This window comes from Halyomorpha halys, unplaced genomic scaffold, assembly GCF_000696795.3.
Source record: "Halyomorpha halys isolate HHAL.00 unplaced genomic scaffold, Hhal_1.1 Scaffold269.1, whole genome shotgun sequence".
Lineage (NCBI taxonomy): Eukaryota > Metazoa > Arthropoda > Insecta > Hemiptera > Pentatomidae > Halyomorpha > Halyomorpha halys.
This window is the reverse complement of record NW_027112099.1, coordinates 1,703,267-1,726,426: the sequence shown is the minus strand read 5'-3', so window position 1 is coordinate 1,726,426 and position 23,160 is coordinate 1,703,267. Positions and strand designations below refer to the sequence as shown.

The 23,160-nt window shown below is 32.1% G+C and overlaps 1 protein-coding gene across 2 annotated transcripts; it reads left to right on the top strand.

The window, feature by feature from the left end:
* The first annotated feature begins 11,569 nt into the window (after window positions 1–11,569).
* Window positions 11,570–20,339, top strand: LOC106680608 (MORN repeat-containing protein 5). 2 transcript variants are annotated; one of them, XM_014420435.2, is made up of 5 exons: window positions 11,570–11,742; window positions 12,953–13,169; window positions 13,273–13,459; window positions 17,833–17,997; window positions 19,482–20,339. In XM_014420435.2, the coding sequence occupies exons 1-5, from the start codon at window positions 11,671–11,673 to the stop codon at window positions 19,801–19,803; spliced, it is 963 nt and encodes a 320-aa protein (XP_014275921.1). In that variant the 5' UTR covers window positions 11,570–11,670; the 3' UTR covers window positions 19,804–20,339. The 2 variants fall into 2 exon arrangements, with proteins under 2 accessions (XP_014275921.1, XP_014275922.1); XM_014420436.2 differs by lacking the exon at window positions 12,953–13,169 and having other exon boundaries at window positions 13,405–13,459; window positions 17,844–17,997.
* Window positions 20,340–23,160: the final 2,821 nt, after the last annotated feature.

The window sequence follows — 23,160 nt, the reverse complement described above, 5'->3', positions numbered from 1 at the left end:
TATATAACACTAAAAAACTTTCTATTTCAGTGAACATTCAGGACAAGTTCAATAATAAATTTGCCACAAACCTTAAAGCCTATTTTTGGTATTATGACACTCGACTATTCCACAACCAATACCGAAGAACAATATGTACATAAAATATAAGCTTAAATATTTATAGATCGTTTTTTTACAGTACTTATAATCACGGTGCTTAAAATAAGCTGATAATGAAAAAAAAACATAAGAAAACAAATATACTATAACGAATGATCCCTAAGTGACTAAAAATAAAGATTTTATTTCTATTCTTATTATTCTATTCAAACAACGAGCCAAAATCTTTTGTTGTAATGAGGCCGAATTTTCGATGATTAATAATTTACAATTCTTAGACACTGCCTTTTTTTAGGTACAGCATTAATTAATATTTAAGATAAAGCTAAAATGGGTTTCTAACCTCGCTAATATAGCTCCAATCTGGATTTTTTTTTATTACATTATTAAATGAGTGTCTATCATGTTCCAGGAGATGTAGGAGTTATATAAATAACTATTTTTTTTTTAAGTTCTAGAATTTTTATAACTTCCTAGGATTCAAAATTTCATGAAACACAGACTTATTATGCATATGCAGCATAAGGAGAAAACACCCTATTTTTCAGTAAATAATATAAATTCTCTTATGTATTAAGATAAAGATAATATGGATTAACGAGCAAACGTGTACAGGATATTTATGAAATGGATATTTTGAAATTATGAACACATGGATCGAAAGTCCAAATCTTTCCTAATACTGGTCTTATTTAAATGATATTATTTTTATATTGAAGATAATCTCATAATCTTTCAAATAATTGGCTATTATATTTCTAGAGATAAATAGTTATTAGAAAAACTAATAGTTTTAGGAATTGTTAATTATTTTTTTATAAACCACTTACAGTCCGAATTTTTTGAAACCCAGCCTTATTTAGAATAAAAGAGCACGTCTATAGTATAAGATTAACCACCATTAATAATTTCAAATTTATAGTTATTGACATTTTTAGATATAGAATTAAATAAGTGAGATGTTACAAACGCATACAGCCTGGTTTCATTATGTAAAAGATATTTCTGATAGACTTTAGCATTATTCTTAATAATTATCCTCAGTAAATTTAGTAATATTGTACACTAAATATAATTTAATAATATAAATTAAAAAAGTAAATTTCAATAACAGTATCAATAATCCAATTTACCTTCAACAGTTTTCTGTAATCTTCCAACGTTTTGGCCCCTAGGCCATTATCCAGTTATTATATGTGGATGGAGGGAGTGTTGCGTATGTATACAAAATTATGTGTGCAATAAAAATACAATAATTATATTTTTTAATTATGTTAAATTATAAACAACAAATAAAAAAATATGTTAATTAAATTGTAAATAAATTTAAGAGTCCTAACCCGTTGAAGGAAGGTTTTATTGATGTTGTTAGTAAAAAAGTAGAACAAAATTTTTAAATGATAGTTTTTTGTATTGAGATTATTTGGTTTGTAAATGAATAGCCATTTTATAAAATTTAAATGGAACTGTTATAATATGAATTTGATATTTGTTTTTTGTTCTTAAAGATTATATGACAAGAGCAATTAGCATGCAAAAAAAGGACAGTTATAAATAAATTGGAAATAGCCAATGATTGAGGTATGTTCTTCATACCAAAAATATTGGTATTATGTGAGGAAATAATATAGTAATAAAAACGTTGGAGGATTAAAATAAATTGTTGAGAGTAAATTGGATCATTGTAGTTGACGTAATTATCAATATAAACCACTCTCAAACAATTAGTAAATTAATTAAAGTAAATTTCTAATTTACATCCCAATCGACCTAACAAAATATCACTAAACAATTATTAATAAATGAGTATATTATTGTAAAACTGACGTAGATTCTTATCATGAGGACAAGATCTTATCAGGAGACCCTGATTGCTGAGTCATGAATCATCTTCGATTTACCCTAACCTAACCTACTCTCAGGCTTAATTATTCTTAAACTAAAAAAATGTTTTTTTAAATTTTTTTTTTAAGCATATCTTTATACTGTACTTTAGTTATTAAATATAATATTTGCTTAAACCCATTCACTCAGCTATTGGAATGATCAAGGAAACTTGTTAAAAGTATAAATTAAGAATTACAAATTTCGGTATCTGAAATAAATCCATCATCTAAAGGTAATATAGAAATCAAAGGATTGAATAAAAAATGTCAAATGTTTAGCAACCATAAAAAATAATATCATGCATTTTGTGATAAAAATATTATTCCTAGAAAAATAGGTGTTAATCATCTGGACAACAGAATTTATTCAACGCAACTGATTGTGATTTCTTATAATTATTTTATCAACTTACCGAGTCTTAATGTTTCTCAGTATGTTCTATTTTATCTGTATAAGACTGTTATTTTAATTATCATAAATAATTAAATTTCTCACAGTATCTACCAGATCATGTTTCCGGCTACAAAGTTCCATTGTCAATTAGTGTTGATATTTTTTATATTCCTTCCAAATAAAATCTATATTCCATAGATATTATTAATTTAAAGTCCAGTTTATGAGTCAGGAGTCAGACTTTGTTAAAAACTGAGGGTCGGTTGCTGGATGAAGACTACAGTCTAAGCTGATCCTAAAGCACCGGCCATCATCGAAATAAAGTTTTCCCGAGACAGTAGTACCTCAAGAATAAGACTAATATATAATTAATTCTTTTACTACGAGTTAATGTGGGAAACAGTGAAATTTCTTTTATTTATATTTTTCTATCTATCAACTTCCTCAGTTACAATAGGTTGTTTATATGGATGGGCTAAACCCTAAAAGATATAAATATATTTGTTAGTGTTTTATTTATTTTCTTTTTAATTTTTTTTCCAAGTCTTTATTTGTCATTGTATTGTATTTTATTGTATTGTGTACTTTTAGTCATATTTTTAGACAACGGTAATATGGATTATAGAGCTCTTTCACACCATATTTACAAATTTACAAATTAAATAATAACAAAATAAGACATAGAGCACAATAAATAAATACATAAACAAAAAAATAAAAATAGATAAATTAAAAAAAATTAAACTTAAATTATTAAAACCATCAAGAAATTATTAAAAATAATAATATTTATGATAAGTGTCATTACTTATTTCGTCAGTTCCATTCTTTCTCAGGGAAATATTTCTCGAGAAATATATGTTAATATTGTTTAACATTGATACATTTTTTTTGTACAGGAATATTCGAAGTTAATTTGAACTAAGTCTAAGACCAAGTTAATCCTTTAAACTACTTCCGTCTCGTAATAAAATGATTTAGGGCTAAAGTCAACTCCGAGTCAACTAGTTTCCTCAAACGATAATCGGAAACGGATTGAAAAAAATTGTATATCGGAATAGTTATGTTCCAGAATAATATCAGGTTAAACCCAATACTACGGCTTTTGTCAAAGCAGCTGGCCTTAAGAGAAACAAACTGATATTCATAATTGAATTTTTAATAGTATTCCCGATATTTATACTCAATGGCTCAAGTAAAATGTATGTATGATGAGGTAGTTTAAGACAATTGTCTTTAAAATGTCAAAACATTTATCGTGAGTGAATGAACACTTCCAGAGCTTATATTCGATACCCGTATTTAAAACTTTATTTATTTTCCGCTTAACCTTATAAATATGAACATTTGACATGTGACATTAGGAAAACGCAATACGTCAATTTGTTACGCTATAATTGATACGTTATCTATTCGAATATCAGATAGAACCAGGAGATAAATCTGGCGCCATTCATGAATGACTGTTGTTTTTTTATGTTTGATAAGAAAGATGGTGCGTAGATAGGTCCAGGAAACATTTTAGATATAGTCAATAACAGATATACCTATGTTTTTTAAAAGTATTCAACTACTTGAAAAATAAGTCTAGACAATTCTAGTTACTGAAAGACGGATACTCATAGGAACACTATAATAATTTATGTTAATAATATGATCAATTTATGTTAACGATTGATACATATATTTATTAACCTTATGGAAGTATACGCATTATTGTTTCCTTCCTTTTCTATCATTGTCATTGTTAACCCCATGATATATATAATTATCTTGTAAATAAATGTAAATAGTATTTGAGTTTTATTAGTGTTTAATTTAGTTACATTTATTTTTATTTATATTATTTTAATTGGATTTAGTTATTTGAAAAGAAAAATATGTAATTATATTTGTGTGTTATAATAAGTAATAGATACAGTTGCTAAGAGTTAATCACCGTTGCTAAGAGGTTGCCTAGCAACGGGCCGACCATCTTCGTTTTTTATAGGAGTTGCGGCTAATTAGTGGCCCTGAGAGCGTCAAAGCAGTCCTGTCTGCATTTGTGATTTAATAGTTTGGACATTTTGGTGGGTGTCAGTGTGGCCATCTTGGCTTTTGGACGTTTGGACTGTCAATGAGCTATTTCACCAACTTTGGACCGTTACAGCGGTGTTTTGAGCTACAGAGCTGCGACCTACACATTTCGGCAGCACTCTTCCTCGGACCGATCGGAGTGGAGCAGCTTGCGTCGACTAGTATTTGTTTTGTTTTTTAGTAAATTAGTTTCTTTTCGTTTTCATAATTTATCTAACTATTTTAGTTTTATCTGAGGGGCCTTTTTATTTTTAGTTGTATTCATTGTTAGTCATCTTTTGTTGAACCAAATAAATGTTTAATCCGAACCAGCTAGTTGTTTGTTTTTTTAAAGTCTTCCAACAAAACTACATAGTCGATTTAACAGTCATTATTAATCTTATGTTCTAATAAATAAAGCTGAAGAATTCTTTAATTGTGCTAATTTCATAATGCTTATAGATATGAACATACCGTTTTTATATTAAATAATAATAATACAATCGGCCACATTTAAGAGTATTATATTTGGATTCATACCATAAATAAAAAAAAAGAACAACAAAAATAGTACTCACAAAATTAAAAAAAAAAATAGAAAATAGTAATAATATAATAAAATAAATGAAACAAAAATGAAGAAGTTGGTAAGGGATGCGGTCAAAAAAGAACAAAATAGTTTTGTTCTTCTACATATTTTAAATTATACGGTCAAATATTTATATATACAATATAAAAAAATATATAAATATGACATGAGTAAATACAAATATAATTGATATAAAAAAACTAATTAAATAAAAACAAAATATTTATACATAAGACACAGAAAATTAAATTTAAGCAAAAATAAAATAAAGGCACATTCACACCTATATAAAATATTTACATTCAGCTTTGGGAACTCTGATGCAAGCTTTTCCACTCTCGTGTAGAAGGCAAAGCAGGGCTCCAGAAAATCCCAGAGCTTCTCTCCCAACCACCTCACTGGTATTGAAAGTCTAAGGAGACAGGGAGAGAACTTGAGCAGCAGAAACTCACAACTTAAGTGGCGAAGCTGGCCTTTGCCAGAACTCCTACAGCAATTTAAGGGATGTCTTGAGGCCACTGTCGCTTCAAACTTCGAGGAGAATTATGGAGATGGTTGGTGCTAGGTATAGCAGGGAGGTTCTAGAATAAGTTTGAAAATCTGGATGAAATAAAGTCAAGGACATATGTTGAGGCCATGTTGTAAGGTTTTTTTCGTTACGTAGTATGGAACATTGTTTATTGTTCGTCGGACTTCAGACTAAAAGGATTGCTAAGATTGATGCTTGATGTTCAGAATTTTAAATTTAGCTATTGAAACCACAGTTCGAGTCCGTAGGTCCAGATTGGTTTTAGCACGGTCTTGCAGATCAGTAGTTTATTTGCAATTGAAAGGTGAGATTTTCTGTACAATAGTCTGTATAAATGGCCAAAAGATTAGTTGTCTAATTCTTAAAAAAAAGCCCATGTTAGTCTCTTGAAGTTCATTTTACACTAGAAAGACCATTTACTAAGGAAAATTATAGGTTAACATAAGTACGAAATATAAAACTTTTTTTACCTCACTTATGTCTGCAAGAAACTAAAAAATCAAATTAAAGAATGCTTTAAAGAAAATAGATACAGCAGTTAGAGCCTAATTTGCTATAATGTTTTTCTTCTTCAACACACCGATTAATAATAGGGTTGAAGCAGCATTTGAAAACTTTGAACAGCATGGGTTGTAGGGTCTTGTTTTAATGGCACTGAAAAGGCATATATAGCTAGTCATAAAGACAGGTCAAGTCGTAACATTATCAACATGCAAAGATGTTATTTCTTGTATCAAAGAAGTTGGATGGCAAAAGTGGCAAGACGAATGATTCATCACGAGAGACAAGTTAAGAATGGTCCAACAGACAATGAAACGTCTAACCAAAAACTTGAATCTGCTAGAGAGAGAATATGTATTAACCTGTTTCCGGATAGGCCATACTCGACTCACCCACGGTCATCTCATGAAAAAAGAAAATGCACCAATGTGCTACTGCGGAAACGATCTCACATTCTCACTGAATTTATTGCCCACGAACCACACTGATTTTCTACAGATTTACAGGAGATATTGAGAGAAGATTCCACAACAATAAAAAACTTTTTCACTTTCTAAAAATCATTAATATTTATGATCACATATAGTCTAACTGTCCAGTCTGGATTAGAGGATGCATAATCTAATATAGTAATTTACTCACTACGTCAATTCTAATTGTAATTTTATAAAATTTAAATTGTAATTGTTAATACATAATTGTAAATTTGTAACTTTCTCACTTTGTAATTGTAACTTGGTGAACATATCAATTGTAATCTACTTTGTAAATCCAGTGTAAATGGCCCGAGTGGTCGAAACACTTAAATAAACAAATAAAAAAATAGATAATTCTCATAAATGCCTTAATAGCACTCCTTATCTAAACAAGAAATTACAATGATTGGACATCTGTACTTGTATTAAATGCTCTAATACACAGTTTTAATTTTTTTTTTTTTTGTTTATAAACAGGGAGTTGGAAATCTTTGTCCGATAAACTCGGAGTTATCATAACCGACAAGAGGTTCAATGTCGTGGGTTTGGATAATTTGGAATATTGTCATGAATAATTTTTTCAGTTATTAATAGTTCATAAATAAATAAATATTGCATCTATGGCTATTTAGTTACAGTTTTTTTTTAAACCAATTTTTGTCCTCTGGGAATAATAATAAACAACCTACCTGCTAATCGTTAATATCCGCTAACCCCAAGTTATTTCAGCATTCAAGAAAATTTATATTATTCCAATTTTTTTTTCTAAATAGGAAAATATGGTAGTAAAAAATATTTTAAAAATGGCTAAGTTCAATAAATACGAGTACATTGAGAAATATATCTAAAAAAAAATTAAAATGAGCTAAACACAAAATGAAGTAGAAAATAATTCTCACAATTTGTAATATACAATCCTTAATGAGAAGGTTTCTGAATTTCTTTTTATTTTAGTATAGCATAAGTCTGGTCCAACTCAATTCCAGGACACGGTTAGTGAATTCGCTAAGTGAGAATCCGTGAGTGGAGAAAGAAATTTATTCTATATAGTTGGTGAATGACTATTCACACATATTTGTTGGACTAAACCTATTACTACTATAACATTGGGTAAAATCTTAAAAAAATTTAGGATTAGAAAAATATCCTGCTAAAAAGAACTTGATTTGACATGTCTATTATCGGGTTTGTAAGCTTGTTACATATATCAAGCATACTGAACCTTGATTACCCTTTAAACATTTAAAAATTTGCTGACTGGGCGCGTGCCTATACCGAACCCTCATCATGCCACAATGTTCGTTCGTGTACGTCTGGTATAAAGATTGGAAATCTGTAAATTTCCTCATCCATGCTTACAAATGTTCAAAAAGGCGCCTAAAAGAAATGGTACCTACCTCTACATTATGTTAGACTTTTTGATAAGGAATGAATACCACAGTTGCCCGAAAAACTAAGATAATTTTTTTTTTTCTTTTTGTTTTTGAAAGGTTTATTTCGGAAGGCAGGTCGAGGGATATAAAGCTGAAGCAATGTTTGAAGGACATCCGAAATTTCGACATTGAATGACAGTGACCTATTGTGTACATACAGGAGATAATGGTTATGTGCATTATATCTTCTCTGGGCGGTTGATGGCCTCCTCAGTAACGCTACAATCAACTCGCCAAGTCGAATTCCTTCGCCCACCCTTTAGGAAATGACAGGGCAGTGGTTCCATCTGGAACCTTGGTTCGGTTCCCAGTTTGTTTCTTGTTGAATTTCTCTCCTTATAAAGCATTAATTGCGCGTATCACTTTCCTATTTTAGAACCGTTTTTATTAATACGACAAATCGTCTCTTAAGCACATACCTGTATGAAGAGCAGTATTATATCCTAATTGATACACAGCAATTTTATTAATTGTGTCCTGATGAAATACATACATTTTGTACATCATTTATAATTACAGTTGATCATTTTGTCAAAAGAAACAATATTCTATATATACAATAAAAAGCTTACGTACATGGACGATACTAAGAAAAGTGGCCTCATCTACTACCAAGAGGTTTCGGTGGCTTTAAATGTAAAATAAGATTGAAAAAACCCTAATATCTTTTTATTGTAGGCCATTTATACTACAAACTGCAAACCATCAAAAGTAAGATCCAATTTGTCATTCAACTGGTTGTCCCTTGAAATCAATTGCCAAGTTTATAACGATTTTGGAAATATAGTTTAACTTTTTTTTTTTCAAAGCCCCTATTTGAAATAAAGTTTTGTGTTTAACAGTGTCTGTGTGGTGGGGTTTTGATTTTATCTGAAACGTTGTTACATATTAAAACGTGAATGAGTATTGTCTTTATTTGAGTTAATCTGTGTGTATTTAATGGAACTGGGGCATACCACTAGTAGGAGGTAATGATCTTAAAAACTAGTTCTAAATCTACGACTATTTACAATATATTCAGATTGTTCAAGTGGCTATAATGCTGCCCCTGTTGCCACCGTACTGGTGGGGGCGCTGGTTGCAACGCCTGGAATAGTGGGTTGGGCTTATATTTCAACGAGTTTAAACGAGGAATTTAATCCTCCTCCTGATGAAGTCCGGGACCGTTGGGACATCCAATAATTAGTGAAGAGTCGGCGGTTTCTCCTTCTTCCATACTGTAGTCCGTACAACCTTCCGCAGTATGGAATTTTGGAAATTTTGAAGGTGGCGCAGTGTACCATCACTAAGGTGGATGAACAAGGGAGCACCGTATAGCAGGGCTGGACGGAGTATGCTCTAGTAGACTTGAAGTTTTAACCGGAGGGGAAGGGCCGATGATGTTAGGAGATGGTGTAGGCGGTAGGATTTCCTTCTGACTGCTTTTGTTTTTTGATATAAATGGGTACAAAACTTTTAGATGTCGATTTAGTTTTATACCCAAATAGATTATGGCATTGGATGGGGACATTATAGAGTTTGCAACTTGGAGCTTTTTCAGAAGTTCCACTCTCTTTGCTTGGTGTGCAAACACTACGCAGTCCGTTTTTGCTGGGTTTACGGAGATATTGAGGTAATTCTGCCGTTGAATGATCTCTTCATAGACTTTTCCCGCTTGTTTTAGAGCATGCGTGGGGTTAACGCTGCTGCTGTAGATGGCGATATCATCCGCGTAGGCGGCTATCGTAGCAGTTTTGTAGTTGTTGCCTATTACATCTTCAGTATAGATCGAGAATAACACTGGCGAAAGTACGGCCCCTTGTGGCACGCCACATGTCAGTGCTTCTCTTGAATTTGAACTGAGAGACTTCTGTCCTTATGGAATGAGGTGATGACCGAATATAGCTGCTCTGGGCTTCGTTATCTATAAGCTTACGGCACAAGATACCGAGAGAGACGGAATCGAAGGCCTTTATACATTCAATGGATATCATAGCTGTTGCCGTATTCCTGTTAAAGTTTGTGTTCACTTCTCTCTGTAATTTCACGAGATGCTGTTCAGTGCTCATGTGAGCTTGAAAACCAGTTTGCTCATAGAGAATCACGGAATGTTCATCACAGAACTCTCGAAGGTAATTCAGTATTATTTTTTCGTAAAAGTTAGTGAGATGAGGGAGCAGGCTAATGTGTAGTGATCCGCCTCATTGCCAGACTTATTCGGCTTGAGAAGTGGGAACAGATGGCGTGTTTTCATCTTCTGAGAAAATATCTCAGCCTCAAGCACGAGTTGTACAAGTTCGCAAGGTGAGCAATCCCTTTACGTGGCAGCTGTTTTAGGAGTACCGTTTGGATAACTTCATGGCCAAGTGCTCTGTTGCCGTGATACGTGATTAGATGTGGTAAAAATAACTTAATACAGTGTTCGAGGAAGAAAGAATAATGAAAGAAAAGAAAAATATGGTAAAAAATAATAAAATATAGTTAATAAAGGAAACATACCATCTAGTGCCAGATTCCAAAACCAAGTAAACTAGCGCAGAGGGCAAATCGTCAATTACAAAAATACGTGAATATAATACTACACGATAAAGGAAACGAAAATTCTCGATAGTGGTGTAACAAAGCTATAAAATATTAGAAACTAATATGAAAATGTGAAAGATGGGGGCTAACCCCGAAACGATGTTGTCTTTGTAAAAACTAATATAATTTAAACAAGGAAGATTATTATTCATTCACCATTTTCATATTAGTTTCTAATAAACTCTTCCAGTAGAAGATATTAATTTAATAAAATATTAGATATATATCTTTTATCCGTCAATGTATCTAGTACTTATTAAAACTAATCCTATAGATTGTTATTCTTGTTTTGCCTTTCCTGCTGCTAAAAAAGAAATTCTACATAAGCCTATAAATTCTGCTGAATTGAGCAATCTGCCACAATCAAAAAATATTTCCCAACTCACTTTTTTTTTTTAAACAAATATATTTGGAGCGATCTAAGCAATTTTAAGAGTGAAAAATAACAAGCATTTCCCGATTTAAATATCCCTTTTATTTCCTCATCGATTTTTTTTTTCTAGTTACCGTAGAACCTGAATACTTTAACCTATCTATCTGTTCAATTTTTAAAAACATATTTCTCAAACACTCTTTCAATTAATTCAATTAATGGATTAATGCCAAAAACTTGCGCTATGTCCCTGGAAGGTCTAACCAGGTGACTCCAACCAGAAGTGTCTGAGTCTATCAGTCAGGTATATCTCCTCTTTACAGAAATAAATATTGGGACTAAAGGCCGAAGCTATTCACTTTTTGCATCATAAGAGAGAGAATTTGTTTAATTAATATTTAGAGTATCTGAAGTGTTCAATAAATAGCATGCCTAAGTTCTACAGGGTACTATAAGTTCTTTAGATAATAGTGCAATGTTATTAGTGGCTGACAAGTAACTCCAAACAATTTGAAGATCCTAAGAATATCCTCTTTTTTTTTTTGCTGAATAAGCATTATAATTTTATGTACATTGCTTTAATTTGTAGAGTAATTTTCATAGTCGTTTCAAATTACCTCCCATAGAAACAGAACATATTACATTTGAAATTATAAAGAAATTGACATATGGTCGTTTCTATTAGGTTTTATTTGATATATTAGTCCTAAGTTTTTTTTTTATTTAAGTTCATTATGGATACTATATATACTAAAGAAAATTAAGAAAACATGAAGAATGAACCCATGTTCACACCGTCATACTCTATAAAGACAAAAACTCAGATTACAAATAAAGTAACGGTGCGTATTTCTTAATTAATTTTCTATCACTATAAAGATGTTAGGTAAAGGCTGATTTATTACTAACTTAACTTTTGATGTACACATATAATCTCGAACCGTAGAGTATGATTCTTCATTGACATGTCGTGTCTCGTTCGAATAAAAAACAGGGACTTTCCCAGAGGTTTTCAAAAACGGGGACGGTATATATAGCTGACTGAGTGGTACCTCTCGAGGATTTACTCATATTCTGAGTAAGCTTAATACTACATCCACAATTCATCCACTGTATAAAGTGAGAGAAACTATTTAAAGATTCGTGATTTCATTTTTCTTTTATCCAAGTTATAGGAAAATAGAATCATTTTCCTTAATTTTATCTTGTTTCACGTCAAAACCTCATCCTTCCACTACCAATCCCTTACTTAAAACATTCACAACTATGTAGTATCTCATACAAACTATGTATAAACAAAACGCATGATAGAATTAATTTTAAACCACGAGTTGGTGAGAGGTAATCATAAGCAGTATTTACTTCGCGGACCCGATTCTGTCAAAACATCATTTGAATATTTCCTAAAATTTTTCAAATATAAAACAAATATGAATTTAGAAAATTAAAATTGTAATCGGGCGCTACTCATCCAGTAGATTCAAACATCAACAGTATTCTAGGGAAATGTTAACCCTATCCAAGGGAGAGAGGCGAGAAATTAGCATGTTGCTAGAGACCCAACTCTTTTTCAAAGAATCCTGTACTTGGATACAAATTACAAAAAAAGTACTTCATCCCAATGATTAGTTCCACCCGAATGAGAGTTAATTTATTTTTACTACTGTCAGGGAGGTCGCTGCAATTTTTTGGGGAGAGCTCAAGATCTAAAATTCCCCAACAATTTTGACCATATTTGCCATATATTAAAATATTTTAATTTTACCAACCTGGCTACAATGGTTTTCATTCTTATTTAACATTCTATCGATAAAGTCTCAGTGTCTTAACTCTAAAGGTGTTGTATTGGTTTAAAATTTTAGTACCTCTTTGATCAAAATTTAGTACTACATATTTTTCAGTTTGAAGATTTCTCAAATATCTAATGTTTAGCTAATTGGGTTATCAAATTATTGGTTTGTCACCACCCCTCCGTCCTTGCTCCTATGATCATAAAGTATAGTTTAATACCATTATAATGTTAGACTTTGGTTGAAAGGTAAATAATTACAGGGAATGAAGGCATTTGCCGGTGCTATGGAAAAACTGCGCTACAAAGTAGCACTGAGAAGAGCGACGGCTGTGAACAAAGTACCCTTTCGAGTACTGTCTTCCGAACCATACCAGCCCAAGAACGTAACAGATTTCCGTTTTAAGTCGGGTGCTAAAATGACTGGACGTTATGGGCCACTTGGCATGGACGGTTTCCTCAAATTCATTTATCCCGATGGTATAACTTACTATTCTTTTTAAACAAAACGTAAATTGAAAATTGAGCTTTTCTAATCTATAATAATAAGTTAGCACATTAATCCCAAAATAATGATTTCAAGGGTCAATTTATACTGGACACGTGTTGGGCAATAAGTTTGCTGGAGAGGGAATGATCAAATTTCCTAATGGTGGTCAGTTCTCGGCATTTTGGATTCAAGGTGTAGCTTTTAATCCGCACTATGTTTTCCCAGATGGATTGCATTACGAATATAAGGACTGGGATTACTGCACGATGCCCGACAGAAGGTAAGTAGAAATTGATAGAGTAAAATGTAAGCATATCTTGCAATGAAGAAGTATCTGAGTAACTAAATTTTTCGAATTGGACGTACATTTTGTTAATTAAATAACTATTAATATATCATCATATTTTACACCTTTTAATAATAAAAATAATTATTACATTATATGATAGTCATTTTTTAAACGTGCTATTGATAACAGTAATTGTCTATAAATAACGTGAAAGGACAACTCATTTTTCGTTTTTACCTCAAATGAAACTATTTAACCGATCATTACCAAACTTTAACATCATCTACATGGTTTCCGGAATGTAAATAAATCCACAGATACTACAATACCTACAGCTGATACCTAAGTCTAAAGAGTTTGTTCGAATGCGGCAAATTTCGGGAACTCGCAATCCCATTGGGAACAAATCTTAGCGTCAAATAGGCCGAGGAACACTTTATAACTTCAAGCTATGGGCTGAAGCTCAATTTTTTTTTTCAAGCAATCTTCCTTCTCATCGCTTTCTTGATACATTTTAGTTTGTCGATCGCAGTAGGTTTATGACTTCGTGGGGTAAAGGTGAAACTGTCAGTTTGACACATAATTTGAAATATCTTATTCAAGAAGCCCTCTTAATTTGTTTGTAATATATTTCTGAAATAGTGTAAGTTCTTCATTTATTAGACAGAGTGAATGCGCGGCGGAGCACGTGATTCTGGTATATAAACAGTGATTTACCAACATTATGTCCCAGGGACATCGCGATCGAAAGGGAATAGGAGAATATTCTCCCCTCCCTCCCCCTAATAATTTACAAACCCTAGAAATAAGAAAATTTGAGATTTATGAACCTATTTCAAACCGTGAAAATTAACGCTGCGTTTTGCAGAAACCTACCAACCCACAAAATAATAAAAATTGTGCTAAATACAACAAAAAAAGATAAAAAAGAGGCCGGTCTACGATTTGCAGAAACCAACCAGAGGCTTTACTTAACTTTAACTTAACAAAGCCACAGGTCATTTTAAATTTATTTAGTTTTAGCAGAACGAATCGACCCCAATTGGTAGTTTTCTACCAAGTTTACGTCAATTCGACTAAAAAGTGAACATAATCAATCAAATTTGTTTTTACTTTAAGTTCAATTAATTTTTGAGTGAAAATTTTAATTTCCATCTATCTCGAATTGAAGTTTTTGTGGATTAGTAGGTTTTTACATAACACTGCCCAATTCCGGTTAAAAATTGTTCAAAGAGGCAATTTTGACTAAAAATTTCTTATAAAAGTTATTTTAGGGAGGTCAGAGAGAAAAGAGCCGATTTCTTGGAAAACGGCGATAAGTCCAAACTTATCGGATTTCCAAAAATCCAGTCAAAATTGTTGGAAAATTTTAGATTTTGCTCCCTCTCCGTACTCTTGGTAAGTCTTGCCAATATCCACCATCCGATAGAAAAATATATGGATGATTTTTTTTTAACGATTGAAAGAAGAAAACGATGACTCACCCGCCATAATGGGTGACCTCAATGGAGAAGTCGGAAGATAGAGGACTGGCAGACAGTTGTGAGTGCAAGTGGGTAACCGGAATAATAATGGGGAAAGGTTGAAGTCTTCATTACTAATTCCGTTTCCTATTACAAGGTTTCACACAGGATGGCCATAATCCTCTTTCTGATTAGTTTCTTATAATGAGAACGTTCAGTGTTAGATCTGTGAACCGAACAAAAGGGGATTGGGATTGTTTTAAAAATGAGCAAAATAGAATAATATGAAAATAAGAGAAATATATCAAAACACGAATTTCTAAGGAGTACTCTTAAGACATTTTTCTAATGTCAAATAACAATTACCAAAAAGAAATAATAAAGATCTGATAATTTAAATCTTAGCAGCTTCAACTAATTAAGATAATTGAGTGCTCTGCAGCAATAATGAGGTTACTCCATTCTACCAAGTTTTGATAAATTGTATAGTAAAATATATTTTTAAAATTCAATTTAAGAGGTAACTGTTTTATAATTTTGTTTTTAAATAAATATCTTATCTCTAAGAAACCACAATATGTTATTTGAAATCTCCTCTCCACAACAAAAATTGAAGGAAGAAGCTTAAAATATTGTAATAATCTGCTTTACTGCATTACTCCTAAAATAACGCATAGAATTTAAGGAAAAACAAATGTAGGCAGAATTAAATGCTGAAAAACTCTTTAATAATTGATACTGGATATTATATATTGTCACACACAGTGTGACAATACAATAGAATATTGTAAAAATTTAGCCACCCTGCAGCTCAATAACCATCTTACCAACATACACATTCTGTTCTTGATGAAGTTTCAGGTTTAAGATTATTGTAATAGGACTATAAGGGTACTCTAGCTGGCCTGGCTAAGTTGACCCTCACCTCTCCCCGCTTATCTTATATTCGCCTTATTAGCAAATTCTTCATCACCACTGTCATTAACAGTCATGATCCTAGTGGAATTTTGTATTTGCGGGTTCTAGGCGAGGAAGATTCACATCGCCACCCAGTTTTAACCTGTAAGCAGGAGCCATGGTACATACTAAAACGGATCAGAATAGACTATTTATCTTCGGGAAAACAATTTGTGGTCCTATTAAAGAAAGTAGTGTCTGGAAAAGAAGGAAGATCGTGGAACTCGCGGAAATTTACAAGTATACACTCCTCAACAGATTAATTGGACTGATGTGACTTTGGTTGGCCTGGCACTTCGCCCAAATGGATAATGCTGAAAAAGGCGGGTTGTTTGGCTAAACATAAGATGGGAGGGCACCATGTTGGTGGATGCACTGCTCCTACTTGGAGTTCACGATTGGAGAGCTGGGTAACTTTTTGTTTTCTCACCCTCCTTATTTATTTCTCTTTATTAACTAAAAAACATTGTATTTTTTTTCTTACCCTCCTAAAAAATGTGAATAGGTAAAATTGTATCTGTAAAATTATATTTTCTGATCCCTCTAAAACAGAATAAGAACAATAAATTAGTGGTTGCTTTACGTATGGTTTACATAGATCAAGTTGAGTATTACATTTTTCTACCTGTGGTACTTTAAGGTTACGGTGGGATGCTTATCTCGCTATTGTGAATAGTCCATTCTATATGGTCCTACTAGAAAAATATCCGTAGGTGAGGAGCCTCATACATACATTTTTTTTTTCGATTCTAAAACAGAAAAAACAAATAATTAGTGAATGCTTTATTATGTGAAAAAGGAATAAATCCTATTGGTTATTACCTTTTACTACCTTTGATATTTTAAGGTTACCTGTAATGTTTTGTTTTTTTTCCGGCCAAGACTCCCATTGGAGTCCTATACTGTCTAACCATGGTTGGGGGTCAAAGTTCTTCATTTTTTGTGACCGCCACTGAATGAAAAAAGTCAACTCCCAGGCTGGATCCGAACCGGCACCGCCAATAGACATCAATTGATTGCCTCTTGGAATTTTAAGGTTCGGTCAAAGGTCCAATGAAGGTAGTGGTGCTAGGTAGCTTACACTAGTGAATTATTGGAACATAATTTATTTATTCCGGAGAGGGAAGGTAACTTTTGATTCAATTTGGCTACATACTAAGGAACATCATCATTCTAACACCATGTCAAGTGAAGGTGCTGCTAACAAGCAGAAAATGTTGGAACTAAAGACTGAAGCTACTAATTTTGTCATTATTAGAAAGAGCTTGTATTTTCTTTGAGTATTAGGTCTATCTGAAAAATTGCTAAAAAAAAAGAAGTAAACTCCTCATTGCTGCAGACTCCTCAATTTAAGTAACTTGCCCCAGAAATGAACATAATCTGAAATCCTTTCCATCACAATTGTAGTTTGTATCACAAAATGAAATAGACAAGGACAAAAATCATTCTAATAATTTGAAATACTTCTGAAAATTCCAGTACATACTGTTTTAAATCATTATCTATATATATTAACTATTCTTTGTGTGCTATAAATGTTTTTTAATGTTTATATTTAATATATACAATCCTCCGTCATGGGATCCGCAATCTCAATTCCTACTTTAGGTCAGCTTAGAAAGTGAATCTTTACACTTCAGTTATTAGTAACACACCATAGCAATTAACTGTACCAGAGTCAAGTAACTTGATCCACAATTGCTTTATCAACTTTAGTTCAGATATTTATACTATCTGATAAACAGTCTATATCTTCTGAATGGTTGTGAAATTAATAAAATTATTGGTATAGCCAACAGATGGCATGATATGAAATACTTTAACAATTCATACTCAATACTTATAAAAATGTTTGACAGTCAGCAGTGGTTCTAAACCATATAGTATACATACCAACTATGCAATCAAAAGTTATCACAAAACTTTTAATAATAAATTTTGAAGATTTTTTTCAGAGTTCGATAAAGGTTTGAATCCTTCTGGTAATATTCAACTTTCCAATAACCATCCTGCTCCAGCTTTACCAGTTGGAAGCTACGACAGTGGAGAAGGATATTTTAATCCTTTTTCCAGAGAGATGATTCACCCCATCACAGGAAAATTCCTGAGGTTCTTCCTGAGTATTTCACTAAATAATTTTAATTACTTGTAAGTTTCAATAGCAGCTTTGTGTTAGAAACCATCATTGTGTCAAAGTTTGCAGATAAAAGGTTTGGTTGACTGAAGGGTAATTCATTTTTTGATTAATATTGCTTGTTTCAATTTTTGCACAGCCCTCTTCATTTAATTTGTTTAATTAGTCGTAGAAAACTAAGGATTTTTGTTGTAAGCTGTAGTTTTAACATAAAATGTTTTTTCTGACCTTGAAAAAACAAAAAACAGATTTTTTAATATTGCTAGTCTGGAAATATAATGACGCAACTGTATATGTTATTTGACTTTATTGTATTGGTAGGCTCAAAAATTCTTTTACTAGATGTTTTTAAGTCAACATAATTGTTTCTTAAAATTCACCAATTGAAGAATTTTTTAGTCCAATTATGTCAATTTACAAACATCTAGTAAATGCATTCTTGAGCCCACCAACACTATAAAGTCAATTTCACTCTTCTAGAGTAACAATATACCTTTAAATATATTTTTTTGAAAAAAAAAACAAAAAAAAAGACAGCTTGTAAACTCTTATTATTTTATTGATTTATAATTCCTCCTCTCAACCATCTTCTGCTCATATTAATCTATAGTCAACTATTAACACCTCATTGAATTCATTCATAAATAACTGAAATATTAGCATTTTAACGATTGAAATAAACTGATCATTGGTAATGTACATATGAGGGATAAACAGGATTGATGATACCATACATATGAAGGATACTTATGGAAGAAACAAAAATATCTTACTTTTCACAGATTCCATGCCCTCATTGATACTATTGAAAAACCTATATACAACATATCTTGTCGCAGTACTCATATTCCAAATTATCTTCAAATTAAAGTTGACTGACTGCACAATTTTGTTCATCTGGATACCAGGACACAGGGACATTCTGGGCAATTGTAAAGCTGATCAAGCGGCAAAAGCTGCATCATTGGTCCCGCCATCTGACTGCTTAGATTTCCCCCACGACCTCAATCCACTCATAACAATATAAATATTAAATAAATGGCAGGCAACTTGGACCAACACCACAAAAAACAAGTTATAAGAGAAATTAAGAGTACAGCTTATCTATGGAGGATATCAACCCAAAGCTGCAGACGACACGAAGTAATACTGACCAGACTAAGCATTGGACACACTCGAATAACCCATGAATACTTACTGTCAGGAACTTACAGACCAATATGTAGACAGTGTAACATACCATTAACTGTTAAACACATACTGACAGACTGCAGGCATTTGATAGACTCCGGATTACCATATCATTTGGCAAATATTGATGTTACAGATAATTATATACTTGCTAAAACCTTTGAGGAAAGTTTATTTACTTATAGATTAAAAAACTTATAATAATTCTGGTAATCTATTTTAGGATTTACTATGAGGATGATTGAAATGATTTTTTTTAATTTTACAGAATACCAAGTCAAAGTGAACGAAGATGGATCCTTAACCATTGTCGAAGAGAGTGGATCACACCTTTGCCTTTTGACCCTACCTTGTATGAAAACTGGTTTCCCAAGTACAATGAAGAAATAAGTGTGAAAAAAAAGTCTATTTGGCAAACAATACATGACTGTTTTGGGGAAATGAGTGGTATGGAGGGAAAAATAGAAAGCCTCATAACTTTTAAACCAAGTAGTTTAAACACTAGTAAAGATAAACTTGCTGAAATTAACACTTTGATGAATAAAAGTTTTTATGCTCAACCAAATAACAATGACAGTCTGAAATTCTAAAATTTTTGAACATTTTGAAAGTTGAAATAAAATATTTTACAAAGGTTTTTCTTTTAAAACAATTAAAGTGGCCAGAGCAGATCTTGAATCTACAGATTATAGCACTAATTGGAAGAAAAATAATAACCTAATCAGCAACTAATTTCAATACCAATGATTGCTGTAATATCTCTACAAAAAGGAACTATTCCATCAAACAGGTATTCAACAGCAGAGAAAATTTCCCCTTGGTTAGTATGAAAACAAATGTTAAGGATGACTAGCAAAACTAATTTAGAAAATTCAAGAATTAACTAGTCATGTAAATGAAAAAATTACTAATGTATATTGTAACAGCTCAGGCATGAGAACTTGAGTGGCACAGTGGTGTGTTTTAGTAGCAACTGTATGAACCCCCTGATTGTTCAGTATGAACTCATCCCAGAAAGAACAGGAGAACATTGGAGAAGCTCTTGAAACCTTAACTGTTTCAAAATCATATTGTATTATTATGTATGAAATAATATATAAGTCTGTGCATGCATGTATGTAACAAGTATGCATTGTTGTTGATGGCCATTTTATAAGTATATTTACAAATGTATATAACAAGCACTGTAAGGCTCATGTCAAGTGAGACTGAATTAAGTTCACGCTCAGTCTATTCAGGGCTCTATCAAAACATTTCTGCCTTTTTTTTATGACCTCTTTCCAGGTCATTTCTGACATAATGGGGGGAGGGGATGTTATCTAGAGCTGATCAACCTATTCTAGCCCATGGTGGGGTATCAAGTTTTTCATTTCAAGAAAAAAGTCCACCCCCTGGCTGGATCTGAAACGGCGCTTCTCAGGTTGCTAAGACCTGTGCCTCAACCACTTGAGCTACGGGTGGCCCTAGAACATTTCTGCCTGTGTTATCAAATACGTTTGGAGTTGTTTTTATTTGATATCCTTTCACCTTATCTACAAGATCTGAGTGATGATTACCCTCCACGAGGATCAGAGGCTGGTTCCCTCCGCCCGTACTCCTCCTGGTTTAGGTAATGCCAGGAGGTGGAAAGCTAGTGAACTTTGGCCATTCCTTTCTGATCTGCATTAATGTCAGAGGCAGGCCCTGAACATATACTAGATCTTAGCTCTGTGCTATATTTATTATTATCTGTTCTATCAACCGATTTATACCTGTAATGAGTCGACATTCAGGATGCAGTGGCCTTCTCAGATTTGTATCCCACCTCAATATGTAGGAGTATTATTTATACTAACATATACAGGGTGTTTCTGGTTAAATGGCCAAACTGAAAATATGAATTAAGGATCTCAAAAGAAAAAAATTTCCTCTGAAGGTTTGTCCACAAACGCTTTGTTTAGGAGGTTGTCACACCGAAAGATTTTTAGGTTGTATGAAATAAATAAAATTTATTTATTTGTTCCAACAACTTTATTAATTAAACGTAAACATTAAATTCATATTAAATTTTGTTCCTTGAGCATTAAGACAGATTGGTATAATAAACATTTAGCCATTGTCATGGACCTCTTCCGTAATGTGTAGGACAACCATCTAATTGAAGCCACATGTCCCTTCTCAGTTGTAGTGGAATATGTCCAACTAAACCATAGTAATCATTATTAAGAAATTCCCCCGAAATGTGTCCGCATTGAGTCGAGGCGTCAAGAAATTAAAGACCTATTAAGAGACCTATTAAAATATTATCTATTATCCCCAACTACATATTGCACTGAAAATGATGCTCATGAATTGCATAGGGATTTTCCTGCAACCAGAGGTGATTATTTTTCTGATTGAAGATACCTCTTCTTGTGAAGCTTGCTTCATTTGTCCAGGAAATTTTTCCTGAAAATTATGGATTATACTCAACATGATTTAAATATCAATCTGAAAAATGTCTTCTTTGCCGAAAATCTAGCAGTAATAAATTTTATATCCATTTATAATGATATGGGTGAAGTCCATCGGCAATGAGAGTTCTTCATACTGTAGTTGGTGTAATATTTAATTATGCTCCAGCTCTTCGTACAATGCCAGATGGATTACCATCAAATTATTGTAATATAATCACACTCCTTTCTTCATTTCATAAAGGGGCAAAAATATCATCAGCACGTGGTATTATAGCAAATGTACCAGTTTCTCTATGATGTTGAAACGTGGAGCTAAAGATAGACTTGTTTGATAATCTTCTATTCGGAAATCACCTGGCATATTCACGACAGGCAGCATTAGCATTACCATTGTACCTTACACAAACACCATATCGGCATATTCACCATTAGTATAAATTGAAGGCATAATGATGAGTGCTCTGCGAACGCCTCTTACAAACTGATAAATGTTATTGACAGTTCCCAATGAAAATTCCAAATAGGATTAATCCTTATGTTACCAATAGTTTTTATACAGTTAGGCATAAAAGGCCATATTAGTATTCTATCTAATCTATCTCCTAAACAAAGAATTTGCGAACATACCTTCACTTTGAACCACATTTAATATGAATCTTATTGTTAACATTTAATAATAAAATAGTTAGAACAAATAAATAGGTTTTATTAATTTTATATAACGTAAATAATTCATAACAATAAAAATCTTTAGGTGTGAATATCTCCTAAACAAAGCGTTTGCGGACATACCTTCAGAGGAAATTTTTTTCTTGTTTTGAGGTCCTTAGTTCATATTTTCAGTTTGGCCACTTAACTTTGAAACACCCTGTATAAGTAATAATCAAAATACAAATCTCATGTTGGTTTGTAAGGAAATCATATCTTCTTTATATATTTCATAGAAAAGGGAGAAAGGAGGAAATATATTCTCCTGACCCCTTCCTCTCCTTTGCATATACCACTATCAAAAATGCTTAATCCATTTGTAATTGCATATTATTGGATGGAGGAACAAGCTCATTAAATCTGTGATGCTAAAACATACAGGTAGGCTATTTTCAATAATAAAAAAGTCTTTGACCTCTATCTTTTTAAAGTATTTCTGTATAATTTTTATTTATTTTGCCAAATAAAATTAAGTTATTTTCCTTGTAAGCCATAAGTTGAAAATAAACCTAATATTTAATGTGATTTTCAAAATCAACTATAGATAAAAACATTTATTTATATATAAAATACCAAATTCTACAGTATGTTATGAATCTAATGAACTTCCAATGACCAGAAAGAGTAAGATAAATTTTAAAATAAACAATAAATTTTATTTAAAATATTCATTATAAAAATTTTTACTTTTTTTTTTATCAAACAAGGTATTATCCCTGAATCATGATACTAATTATTGATAATATTATTTAATATACAACATTAGGATAGAAAAATAGTACAGAAGACATACAAATATAATTG